We start from the raw sequence: 13,282 nt of genomic DNA, 5'->3' as shown, positions 1-13,282 counted from the left end.
AGAAACCCAATCTTATCCATTCATCCAGAAATAGTGAAGCTCTCTTGGGCTGTGGGAGTAGAGACGGACTGGAGATGGGTAGGTAGAGTGGGGAAGTTTGGGGCGACAGACATTTAAAGCACTGACTAATGTATAAATGACTACCACAAAGTAGTAACTTACAGTGGAATTCCTGCTTCCTCTTGGAGGGTGAATTCATTTAGGCAACAACGTTTCCAATCAGAAAGTTGCTTGATGAGCACAGGACTAGAATAATTAGTTGGCAGTTCCCAGGGCATGTTGCACTGAGCTATCGAACCACACTTCACTGTAGAGGGACAGCTAAACAAAACAGCACCCTTCTGAAATCCTTTGCTTGCCTCATTCATTTATCTAGGCTTCACATATTAACTGAGCATCTGGTCTTTGCTGGTCAATGTTCTAAGTGCTGGGTATACGGTGTGGACCAAGAGGAGACCTCTGCTCCCGTGGGGGCAATCAGACAAATCAGTAAACCAACAAGAAAATACTAATTTGTCTGACTGGTAGGGGAGATCAGACAAATCAAAAACTAAAGGAAATATCAGATTGCAACATGGCATATGTAGGTCATTAAAACAGGGCCGGTGATGGAGAGGCTGGGTGACTGCTTTAGACTGGGTCATCTCTGGGGAGGCAACATTTAAACTGGAACCTGAATAACAAGAAGAAGCCAGCTGTGCAAAGATCTGGGGGGAGAGCCTTCAGACAGAGGGAAGAGTTTTCCTGAGTCCCCAAGATGGGAACAAGTTTAGCAAAGCAGAGGAAGAAAGAAGACTCGTGTGACGAGTGTAGCCAGTGAGACAGCAGTGATGGAAAATGGACTCGATAGGCAGTCAGGGAGGAGCATTCTGGGGGAGGTGAGGTAGCGGGATGACCGTCTGGATAATTGGAAGCCATTGAAGTTGGAAGAGGAAGCAGCTCGATACGATTTGTATTTTTTAAATGTCCTCTGGCTGCTCTGAGGAAGGTGGTTTGGGGGTCAGTGGGGGTCTGAGAAGAAGCAGGAATGCCAGCGTACTACTTCTTTATTGCCGCATCACAACAAACATTTCTTATTCTCTCTCACAGTTCTGGAGGTTGTCAGGGCAGTTAGGTGGCTCTTGCAGGGGGCTCTCAGGCAGTTCCGGTCAGATGATGGCTGAGGCTGGACCCCTCTGAAGGCTTCCTCACTTTCATGTCTAGTACTTGAGCTGGAAAGGCTCAGACAGCCAGGAACTGGAGCAGCTGGGGCTCCTTGGGCTTTGTTCCCTGTGGGCTCTCCACTTGGAGGCTCTCGGTAGCCAGACTCCTTACATGGCAGCTCATGGCTTCAAAGGTGCATGTCCCAAGAAAGATAGATCCAGAGAGAAGCTGTATTGCCTTTTTAGACCTGGCCTCAGACGTCAGCCACTTCCACCATCCTCTATTAATCAAGGCCATCACGCATGCCCACGTGGGTTCAAGAGAAGGGAGGAGAGGGAAGGTTCTAGAAGAGCATGTGGGGCTGGTAATAGTGTGGCCATTTTGTGAAAAATACAGCCTGCCATAGCTCGTTAGACTATTTCTTTTTTTTTTTTTTTTTTCTTCGGTCCATGGGCCTCTCACTGTTGTGGCCTCTCCCGTCGCAGAGCACAGGCTCCGGACGCACAGGCTCAGCGGCCATGGCTCACGGGCCCAGCCGCTCCGCGGCATGTGGGATCTTCCCGGAATGGGGCGCGGACCCGTGTCCCCTGCATCGGCAGGCAGACTCCCAACCACTGCGCCACCAGGGAAGCCCTCATTAGGCTATTGCAATGGTCTTGGGTAGTTTTTAGGATGGATAAGACAAGGGTGATCACAGTGAAGATAAAAAGACTATGTTTGTAGGTGGGGTTTACAAGACTTGCTTATGGTTTGGATGTGGCAGGTAAATAAAAATCTAAATCCAGATGACTCTAGGTTTGGGGTTGAGCATCTTGGTGAATAATGTGCTGTTGACCAAGGCAGGGGAGACTGGACGAGAACCAGGTCTTTTGATGACTTCAGTTTGAAATGGCTAACAGACATCTATCACAGTGGCTGTGTTGAGCAGTACTGCATATTAGAAGGACAAGTGTGGAGGGGCAGTGTGTTCCTTGAATTGCAGTTTTTCTTGTGTGTGTTTCTCCTTTGCATTTGGGTTATCCTGAGTATTCTCAGAAATATCTTTATAAATCAATGCTCTGTTGATTTTTTTTTTACATCAGCTTCCATTTTGGAAAATGCCCATATTATGTCTCCCTTGAGAAATTTGAAAATAAAGTAAATCATATATACAACAGAAATAAAAGCTATTTAATTTTTTCTCCTGAAACAAAATCTTTTGGAAATATAAAGTTTTTACTTCATTTTTGTATTATAAATACCTAGTTTCAGTCCCTTTTAAAGAAAAGCCTATGTGATCTCCAAATGGAATTTTTTAAAGCTATTGCTTTAGTATAAACACTGATGTGTATATTTATGTGCTTAAGTGTCTGTTTTTGTATTTTTATCTTTTTTATTTGTTCTCTCCTTTTAAATTTGTTTAGCATATTGTGCACATTCCAACCTTGTGGGTTAGGAGCAGCCTGACTCTTTATACCATAATGGTAATGGGTATTTGCTCTTAATATCGGATCTAATACTCCAGTCATTTTCTTAATACTCTTGGATTCATTTATCTTGTAGGCTTTTATTCTGTGAAGTGTATTTTTTTTTTTTTTTTTTTTTTTTGCGGTATGTGGCCTCTCACTGTTGTGGCCTCTCCCGTTGCAGAGAACAGGTTCCGGACGCGCAGGCTCAGTGGCCATGGCATACGGGCCCAGTTGCTCTGCGGTATGTGGGATCTTCCCGGACCGGGGCATGAACCCGTGTCCCCTGCATCGGCAGGCGGACTTTCAATCACTGCGCCACCAGGGAAGCCCAAAGTGTATTTTTAATTTCTCTATACTTCTAATCATTATACTAAAATCTTATCTCTTACCAACCCTTGGAAATTATTTTAAGAACACATCATTTGGGGCTTCCCTGGTGGCGCAGTGGTTGAGAGTCTGCCTGCTGATGCAGGGGACACGGGTTCGTGCCCCGGTCTGGGAAGATCCCACATGCCATGGAGCAGCTGGGCCCGTGAGCCATGGCCACTGAGCCTGCGCGTCCGGAGCCTGTGCTCTACAACGGGAGAGGCCACAACAGTGAGAGGCCCGCGTACCGGAAAAAAAAAAAAAAGAACACATCATTTGGTAGTATGCTGTCTACTCAATAAAAATATTAGCCTTTGATGTGAATGAGTGTGTATGTATGTGTGTGTGTGTTCTAACCAGATTTGTCTAATTTATATCTAGTTTAACATTTAAGAGAAGCTCTGAAGGAAGTACACACAAATGCAGGCAGAGAGTCACATTTTGATCACATCAGAGGCTTAAGCAAATTACTTTTTTTTTTTTTTTTTTTAAGAATAAAGAAATTCATTTCCAGAGGTGGCAGACAACCTATGCACTAACCTTGGAAGCTGGGGGCAAGTTACTGAACACAACTCACCTGGAAACTAAAGAGTCAATTGAGAAGAGAATCAGTCAACTTCAGGACAACTGGAAGGACACAAAATTCCAACTAGGAGAGATGATTAAACAGTTCCAGAGCACTGCAGAGGTAAACTCACCATTTACTTTTCTGTTCATGATATTCAAATGCAGTACATAGAATTTTTGTTTGCTGTATGAAGATGGGAATAATTTTAGGAAATCACAATATTATGGGTTTTCCAAGGGACATTGAGTCCTACTAATCCACAAATCATGGTAGTTACTTAATGTAAAATAATAATATAACACTGGAAAAGCTCAATGTTAATATCTAAATACTTGAGGGTACTATTTTATATTTACCTTTATGAAACAGGAAACTAATTCATGTTCAATGGAAGTTCAATACCCAAAGCTAACATTCCACATATGGTCTGCCTTTGGGTATGGTATATGAAAATAAACACAGTGATACTTCATCTTTCTGCTGTCTTCAAAGAATACACTTTTCCATATAACTGAATTTCCCAATAATTTATGATTATACCTTTAAGAACCAAAATGCTTTCTTTTGAGTGATTATTAGGAAAATCATTAATATTTTATTATGCTAAAATATCCCAAGTTGTTCTCAAGGACTCTGAGCTGCTTTGAACCTAGCCCCTGCACTGCTATGCTTTTTGAGTTCTTATGTGGCTTTTATTGTTTGTCTTTCTTTCTATTTAATTTAAGCTATTTTTACTTTTTTTTTTTTTTTTTTTTTTTTTGCGTTACACGGGCCTCTCACTGTTGCGGCCTCTCTCATTGCGGAGCACAGGCTCCAGACGCGCAGGCTCAGCGGCCATGGCTTACGGGCCCAGCCGCTCCGCAGCATGTGGGATCTTCCCGGACCGGGGCACGAACCCGTGTCCCCTGCATCGGCAGGTGGACTCTCAACCACTGCGCCACCAGGGAAGCCCTATTTTTACTTTTTATTTCTCTGAGTATACTTACTCCTTGTAGCCCACTCTTTAATCTGTTGTGTGGGTACCAAAACCAGATAACCAAGCTTGTCAGAGATGTTTTTCTGAATACAGAATAAATATGTGCTGAGTTAGGGCCTGAACATCTCTCCTGTGACTAAAGTATCTGAATTTTATTTGACGTATACACTGTGAAATTCATTAACTTGCAAACATTTGTTGAGCACCTGCTGTGTTTGCAAAGCAAGGTGGTAAATGCAAATAAAGGTTTGGTGGAAGAGATAAGGACTCATAGTTTTGTTTTGTTTCTCCCTTCACTTTCTCCTTGGTTATGTTCCAGAGAGTTTATGTTGTGAGATAAGTGGCCTCTCCTTAAGTGAGGCGTTAGTGTACAATTGGACCAACCCAAGAATATTTGTGTCAGTAGTACTGAGGAATAGAGTAGTGTTTGAGTCTGTGTTTGTCTATTTTTAGTAACTTCAGGAGGAAGAATTTTAGTAATATCAGGAATAGAAATTTATCCTAATGGATTAAACCCTCTGTACTTGAAAATAACAGGCAACTATTTGCTCAGTAATATAAGGTTTAAGGAAAAGAGCTGATATGAAAGAAAGGCATCCACAGGGAAACTGTAGCCTTAGGTCGACTCTTGATTAAGCTACTTCTAACTGCGTGTCCTTGGACCAGTCGGTTTTCTCTGAGCCTCAGTTTTCCTCTTTTAAATGTGATAGTAACACTTGCGTCTGTCTCCTAAGCTTATTATGATTACAGTGAGATAATGAAGTTGATAAGCTTTGTAAACTATAAATTACTTCAAGCAGGAGGCGACAGTCAGAGCAGTGGTAAGAAATGGAGAGTGAAACTTGGCTGTGAAAGCGTCACTAAAGCCAAGCTATTTCTAGAAGGGGAAAGGGAGAGAGCAGAGGGATGACATTAAAAAAGAAGGCAAGGGCTTCCCTGGTGCCGCAGTGGTTGAGAGTCCACCTGCCGATGCAGGGGACGTGGGTTCATGCCCCGGTCTGGGAGGATCCCACATGCTGCGGAACGGCTGGGCCCGTGAGCCATGGCTGCTGAGCCTGCACGTCCGGAGCCTGTGCTCCGCAACGGGAGAGGCCACAACAGTGAGAGGCCTGTGTACCGCAAAAAAAAAGAAGACAAGAAAAGTGGTTGAGTGCTTTTGCTTTTCAGTGCTATTAGAGCATATACCCAAGGCTGGAAATGCTAAAAATTAATCCTTCTAGTAGCCTTTTAAATGTGAGCTTTTCCAAAACTAAAATAGAAATAAGTTAGCTAGGTCAGAGATGTGGGGAGGAAGAAATATTTCAAAGCCAAAGGCAACGCAGTGGTTGAGATGAGCCACACGTAAAGCTGCAGAGAGGCGTCGAACCATCCTGCTGTCCCATGTGCTCTTTTAGACCACAGTCTGCTCAAGACAAGGAACCGGGTTTCTGCGTGATTTACAAAAACACATTTAATAGAACGATTACATGGATTAAATTAATTATCCTATTCCTACACTTCATTCTTAAACAACCAAGTACTTACCAATTTTAATACTGTTTTCAAATAGACCTGGGACCAGTGTGAAAAGAAAATCAAGGAGTTGAGAAACAGGCTGCAAGTTTTAAAGGCACAGAGTAAAGATCCTCTTCCAGAACTTCATGAGGAGCTCCATCGAGAAAAAGAGCTGATTAAGGTATTGAAATCTGAAGTAGTGTTCAAGATAATCACTCAGCTGTTTTCTGCGACACTGAAATGTGTGTTTGCCTTTCGATGTCTGTGTGAAACTAAGTCTTCGTGTCCAGTTGGAAAATATTTTGCCTGTCTTCTCTCTAATACACCTTCCTGGTCACTAAAGCAATTAGAATCAATGCTTTTTGAGATCCATGTGTGAAGATGAGGAAGATTTTGCAGAACTTCTTCTTAGAATTTTGGGGGTTTTCTCCTTCAGGTCCTCTTTCTGTTTCTCCTCGGTAATTTAAGATGTGGCCTCTGAGATTACATTGAAAGTTGTTCCCTTACCAAATGGCCTTGTCTTTGAAATGAGAATAAAGTATGACTGAAGAATTCATTTTTTAGAAGACAATAGGTTGGGGGTTTTGCTCAAATACAACAGTTTTTGTAATACCTTCCAAACTATATTCTGCCTAATGGATACCACACTAGCAAAAATTCCTGGGTATGTTAGGACTTTGCAGAAGACAAGGCAAACTTACTGATAGGAATGTGGACCAGTTAAATTCCGAGGTCAGGAACGCCCTACATCTCTTCCCTTTCTGCAGGTTTGATGTTGGAAAGACATCAATAGCCTAATGGAATAAGGTTTAAAAAAAATTTTTTTTCTTCCTTTAGTGACTTCAGGGGTCAAATTGAAAAAAATTAGGAAGAATTGAGTAGTCTCATACTTAAAGCTGTGCTGGAAATTAGTGTCCTCCCTCCTGAACCTTTTTTCTTCATTGTAAAAATTTCTACTGTGCAAAAAAATTCTAACAACAAATAATATAACAACTACCATGAAACCATCAGCCAGCAGAAAAATAAAACATTACAAATACACTTCAAATGCCCTGTATGATCTCTAATGTACTTCCCCTCCCCAGAGGTATCCACATCCCTGAATCTGGTGTCCTCTCATTCTTATGCATTGCTTTATCGTTTTACTACATGTGTATGTAGATCTCAGTGGAATGTAGAAGTACTACTTTTGTTTTTAAACTTTATATAAGCAGCACCATTACTCTATACGTAAGTCATAAAGATATACTCCTACGTTTCCTTCTGAAAATTTTCAAATTTTGCTTTTTACGTTTACACCTTTATTCAGTGAAGAACTGATTTTTGCATATGTTTTGAAGTAAAGAACCGATTTTTGTTTCATTCATACGGATGACCATTATCCAGGTGCCTGTTTACTGATTAGTCCAGTGTCCAATATCAGGTTTCCGATTATGCATGGTTTGATTCTTGGTTCTCTGCTCTATTCCATTGGTCTGCTTATCTCAGCTTTTATACCAAATTATCCTGCATACTGTGTTTTATTAGAACAGATCTTCATTTCAGGTGTGAGGTACCCATCCCTCATTCTCCCACTCGAGTATGGATATCCTTGGTTCTTTGATCTCCCACAGCTTTAGAAGCAGTTTGTCAAACTATAAGAAGTCCTGATAAGAGTTTTAATGGAATTGTGTTGAATTTATAGAATAATTTGGAGGAAATTAACATCTTTTTGACATTGAGTACTCCTGTTTCCGAATATGGCATATTTCTCCTTATATTCATGTTTAGTGCTTTATAATTTTATGTAGTATTGTACATCTTTTGTTAGATTTATTTCTTGGTGTTACTTTTGAAGCTATTGAAAATACTGCCTTTTTCTAATTATACTTTGTTTATTACTGATGTCTAGAAATGTAACTAATTTTTGTGCATTGATATTATATTCAGCCATCTTGCTAAACTCTTGTTAATTTCGATAAATTGTCTATCCTTTTGGGGGTCTGTGAACACAATCACCATTGATGCATAATGACTTTTTTTGTCTCTTCCTTGTAATTCTTATACTTTTGTTCTGTTCTGTCTACACTGGTCAGTACCTCCAGAGCAGTGTTGTTAGAAGTGTTGATAACTGGCCCCTATGTGTCAGTCCTGATTTTAAAGAGAATGATTTTATCATTTCACCATGAAGTGTGATTTTTGGTGGTGTTGTGTTAGTAGATGCCTTTATTAGGTTAAGAAGGTTCCTGTCTGTCCCTGATTTTCAAAGTTTTTATCATCTCTACTTTAGATCTAGACTTCAGTAACAGATGAGAGGATTTGGAGTCCCTCTCTGAGTTGACACATAGAGTTTCCTTTCATCAAGTCCAGAAACCTGTGCAGAATGTGAACCGTAAACCCATGAGGAGGCATAATTTTTCCCAAGTAGGACACATCTCGGTTTCCACTGGGATCTTTTCAACTTCCATAGCCTCAGCATTCTATTTCTCAGTGGAAAGAACTGGGGAGAGAGACCAAGAGCATTGAGTTCATTCAGCCTGTGACCATATTCCAGAAAGATCCCAAGTAACCTGAAGCCTGTCTAGAACAGTGTTTATCATCCCTGGGTCACTTGGGGAGATACCTAACCATTCGACCAGTCTGACCTTTACTTTCTTCCTTAGGAAATTACATTCCCATCACAGCCAAGTTGATGTATGGAAAAACTGCTTTACATGTTTATATGTGTCTGCACATATACGGTTTCTTTATATGTTTATAAAGAAATGTGTGTATGATTTCTTTATATGTTTTATATACTAACTTTCAGTATTATGAAAATTGCTATCGCTATAGTGGGCATCTATGTTCATAAAACTTGTCAAGTGATTGAGTCCTTAGAACAGTTTTATTTTCTTAGATAATTGTTTACTGAACTATAGTTGGTATACACTATTATGCTAGTTTCAGGTGTACTACATAGTGATTTGACATTTGCGTACATTATGAAATGATTACCACAATAAGTCTGGTAACCATCTGTCCCCATAGAAAGTTATTACAATATTACTGACCATATTCCTCTTGCTGTATGTTACATCCCCATGGCTTATTTAGTTTATAACAGGAGGTTTATACCTCTTCATAAAATAATTTTTGAATAAGTAGTATGGTCACATGGTTCAAAATTCAAAAGGTACACACGAAAAATTTTTCTCCCATCAGTTTCTCTCCACAGAAGCCGTGTTACCAATTTGTTGTGTATTCTTCCAAAGATACTCTATGCATATGCAGACCAATATTTATATATATACACATTCATTTTTTGATCCTCTTTTTACCCAAATGGTAGTGTAGGGAAATGGGACTTGACAATCCCAATAGTAATTGAGTCCACAGGCAAAGACTTAAATGCTGTTGTGCTGTGTTGGAGTCCAGCCAAAGCCTGTGCAACACACCACTTTATGCAGTCAAGTTTTAAGTCACGTGTCATATGGACAATTGGAATTTTACAGGTACTTTTGCAATGTAGAAAATTTATCTAGTTAAATTAAGAAAGGGAAACTTATCTGACTGACATGTTCTCTTTTGCAATTAGTTTGGTAGCAAATCTGGAGTATTTTAATTTAAAAACAGAAGCACAGTTTTTGAAATGTTTATAGAAATAAGTGAACGTCAGCCTTAATAGACTTCCACAGTAGACCTCAGTCTATATATTGTTTCATTCCTTGCTTTTTCACTTAATATTTATGAACATATTAAAGCGCTTGATACATACTGCCAAATTCTTTCCTTTCAATCATACATTTTAATATTTGAGGACTTACTATACACCAGGCCTCTTGGTAGGTGCTTGGTGGGCAATGCATTGGTGGGCAGTGCATTGGTGAGCAATGTTGTCATGGCCCCAGCCAGTGTGGAGCCGATAGTCTAGGCTACTGGAGAGACAGACGTTAACCAGAGTCCCACTGTATGCGTACATATATATATGTGTGTGAATAACTGTAAGCATGGTGACTGTTAGAGGGGAAAAGGACAGGGGGCTGTGAGAGCACAAAACAAGGGTCCCAATCTCATCCGATGACTCAGAGAAGACCCCTCTGAGGAATTACCTGGTCTGAGATCTGAAAGTGTCGGTAGGAATTAACTAAATATATTTGGGGAAGCATCAGCGTGAAGGACTGGGTAGCATTTCAGGCTAGTAACTAAAGAACAACAAATTTAAACAATAACTGGGAGTCATTACACATATTAAACTTGCCCCCCAAATACATAAAACTCGACACCAAACTGGATGTGGAAAAATATAGTCGTTCCTTTGAGGACACAATTTGGCATTATTTATTAAGAATCATAAAACGTCCATATTCAAAAGTTCTACATCTGTCAATTATCCTTTCAACTGTGGGAGGAAACCGAGTATCCAAACCAAAATGGATTTAAACCCAGTGGTGGATAACTTATAGACACCTCCCTCTGTGCAGGCATCTGAGCCCACACTTCTGAGCAGGAAACACTGTACGAAGTTCAGCGGCCTTCTGGTCTGTAGAGTCAGTGAGTGGTCAGCCCCTGCGTGTGACTTGCCCCCCTTTACGTTACGAAGCTGGTAAAGGTGTTCCACTGCAGAATCTGCTCTCGTCCTCTTTACTACAATCATGAAGCTAAAAGTAGGAAACAAAAATTTAAAGCGATGGTTTCTCCTCAGATAAAGGTGCTATTTCTGAATCTCCATGCAACCTTTAAAAAGAATCCTCCGAAGTTACATCTTATTAAATGTAAATCCTTGTTGGCAAGTTAGGAAATCATGCCCATGTAGCGTTTAGAACTCTGAAAAGCGATCGGAGTTAACTGATTCATCAGAAATCAGACTGATTTCAGATGTAAATGAAATACTCTCTTCTTTCAGATTTCAATAGACAGGTATGAATAGAGACCCTTAAAATGTGCCAAAATAGAAAGAATTGGAAGCACAATGAAAATCTGGAGATCTCTTGAGTGTTTGGGCTGTCTCATTTTACCTTCTCTCTTGTGAAAGTGATTATCTTCATTAAGTCCTGGGATTCAAAAACGTTTTAATTTGACCAATACTTAAGTTTTTAAAAAATAAGTGTTTCCAGGGCCAGAGGAAAATTTCTGCTAACCCATCTCTGGTAATTATTAGGGAACATTTTTTTTCTTCACTTACATTCATTCTTTTTGAGAGTTAACCAAAAGAATTCCCTTTGAACAGAAGCTGTTATATGATTGCCACATAGCAACAATGCATTTCTTAAGGTGTTTTAAAAATGGGAAATCACATTTTATACAACGTTCTGTAACACAGTTTCAGGATTAAAAGTGAGTGTGTATGTGAGAGAGAGATTGTTGCTAGGCTCCAAAAATACTTTCCTCAAAATAAAGGTAAAGACCTACTTGAGTTTAACATAGAACTAAGTATATAAAAGCCTGAAATACCTGAGGAAGTGAAAATAAAGGTAGAAAAGAGCTTTCTTTTGAGAAAATAGGTGGTGAGGAATTGGCCAACCACAACTGCAGACGCTGGCCCTGGGCTGTTTCTCATTCAGAAGGTCCCGCCCCCTTTCCTGGCCTCCCCTCCCCCAGAGTCCAATCAAAGTATTAGCCTACAGGTTTGGAAACAACAGCAGCTTGAGGTGAAGAGTTTTTTTTCTTTCTTTCTTTCTTTCCCTTTCTTTCTTGTGTTTAAATGCAGGAACTAGAGAAGTCTTTGGCTAACTGGACTCAGAACTTGAAAGAACTTCACACTATGAAGACCGACCTAACCCAGCACATTCTTGTGGAGGACGTGGTGGTTTTGAAAGAGCAAATAGAGCATTTGCACAGACAATGGGAGGACCTCTGCTTAAGAGTAAGTTAGTTAACTGCAGGGCACGGCTGTTCTTAAGTTTATTGAAATGTCTCCGAAGGCCAGACAAAGTAGAAAGAAGCTTAATTTCATTGAACCGGGAGGCCCTTTTCAGTGGGAGCCCAGGCCGGCCGCTGCTCCTTTAGAAGGCGGCAACATTGTTTAACAGATTTGACCCTTTGTTTCTCCAGCGCTCAATGCTGGAACTTTGCACACTTTTAATGAGCTTTTTTAAAAATCACCTTAAGTGGTGGGGGGAGGGGAGGAATGCCGTCCTGAGCAGCTGCGTGCACTCTGCACTCTGTCTTGTATGGATGACAAGTACCGGTCATTGTCTTAGAATCAGGACTTCAGCAAAGAGGTCTCGGCTGGCCTTAAAAGCAGTATCTCTGCAGTATCTGTTCTGGGCCCAACAAACAGTGGGAGATGTACTTAGTGCCAGGCTTGGGGTCATTATATCTGAGAACTCTGCATTCGCATGCAATCCAGTGTTTATTTCAAGTAGCTGGCTTTGAAAACTCTGGAAGAAATGATCAGCTGCTACACTTAGTATCTCAGCAGATCACTTCTACTTATTAAGAACTGGATTGTGGTTAAGGTGACAGGATCAAGATGGAATTAAAGGGTTCAAATAGATCTTTGTTTTAAGAACAATTTAATTCTAAGAAAAGTAAAGTCCTCGATCTCATTTTTGTGAATTAAGAAGAGATGTACTTAAAAGTTGAAATTCACAGGTTTGAATGCATTTTAATAAAATAAAAATGTTTTCCTTCTTTGTTTTAGTATTTAATATTCACCATATACCCATAATTTTAAACGTCCTTTTAGAATTTTTATTCAAATTTTATATAAAAGAAAATATTTAGAATATGTGAAAGGTATTCCAAAAGTTAAGGAAAAAGCAGACTGGAACCCAGATGTTCCCAATTGTTACCATTATGAAGCCAATCAGAATGACCTGTGCAAAATGCCAGGCTTTTAAAAAGCTGAGATAAATAGATGCTCTGAAAAACAGAAACACAAAACTTGGTGTTTTAGGAATAGTTTTTTGAGCCTTCTTAACACATTTGGTGGGTGGATGTACAAGCATTAGATATTTTTTTGCCTCACTCTGAAAAGAGCAGAGGGTTGTTTTTGTTTTGTTTTTTGTACATAGCAAAAAAATCTCCAGGAGTTCAACCTTGGTTTCCCCATTTATAAAGTGGGATATTAAAAGTTAACCGAAACAACTCTTAGCTACCCCTTTTATCTCTAAAATTCTAAAGATTTCTAAGACCTGGGAATACCTTTGTACATTTGGAGAGGCTGATTTGCATTCTTTGAATTTATATTTATTTAAGTAATAAAGTTGAACCCTGTAAGGAGGAAGCGCCTTTGCTGACGTTAGCTTATGCGTAACAGAGCATTGGGTGTTTGGGGATCAGCCTGCTCACTGCAGACCAGCATTTGATTCCATTTCCATGGTT

The 13,282-nt window shown here is 40.0% G+C and overlaps 1 protein-coding gene across 7 annotated transcripts in view; it reads left to right on the top strand.

Annotated features, from left to right (window-relative positions):
• The window catches only part of SYNE2 (spectrin repeat containing nuclear envelope protein 2), a gene marked incomplete at its 5' end in the record, with an annotated part of 272,663 nt that overhangs the window by 215,232 nt on the left and 44,149 nt on the right, over positions 1 to 13,282 (top strand). For all 7 annotated transcript variants that reach the window (XM_082648159.1, XM_082648158.1, XM_082648156.1 and 4 more), the window contains 3 exons: positions 3,451 to 3,645; positions 6,051 to 6,176; positions 11,664 to 11,819. In XM_082648159.1, coding sequence (XP_082504285.1) covers positions 3,451 to 3,645; positions 6,051 to 6,176; positions 11,664 to 11,819 — 477 coding nt within the window. The remainder of the gene's footprint in view (positions 1 to 3,450; positions 3,646 to 6,050; positions 6,177 to 11,663; positions 11,820 to 13,282) is intronic.

The sequence above is a fragment of the Grampus griseus genome (genome assembly GCF_964374135.1).
Source record: "Grampus griseus genome assembly, chromosome: 2".
Classification (NCBI taxonomy): Eukaryota; Metazoa; Chordata; class Mammalia; order Artiodactyla; family Delphinidae; genus Grampus; species Grampus griseus.
Note: the sequence above shows the minus strand (reverse complement) of the source record. Positions and strands in the feature narration are given on the sequence as shown.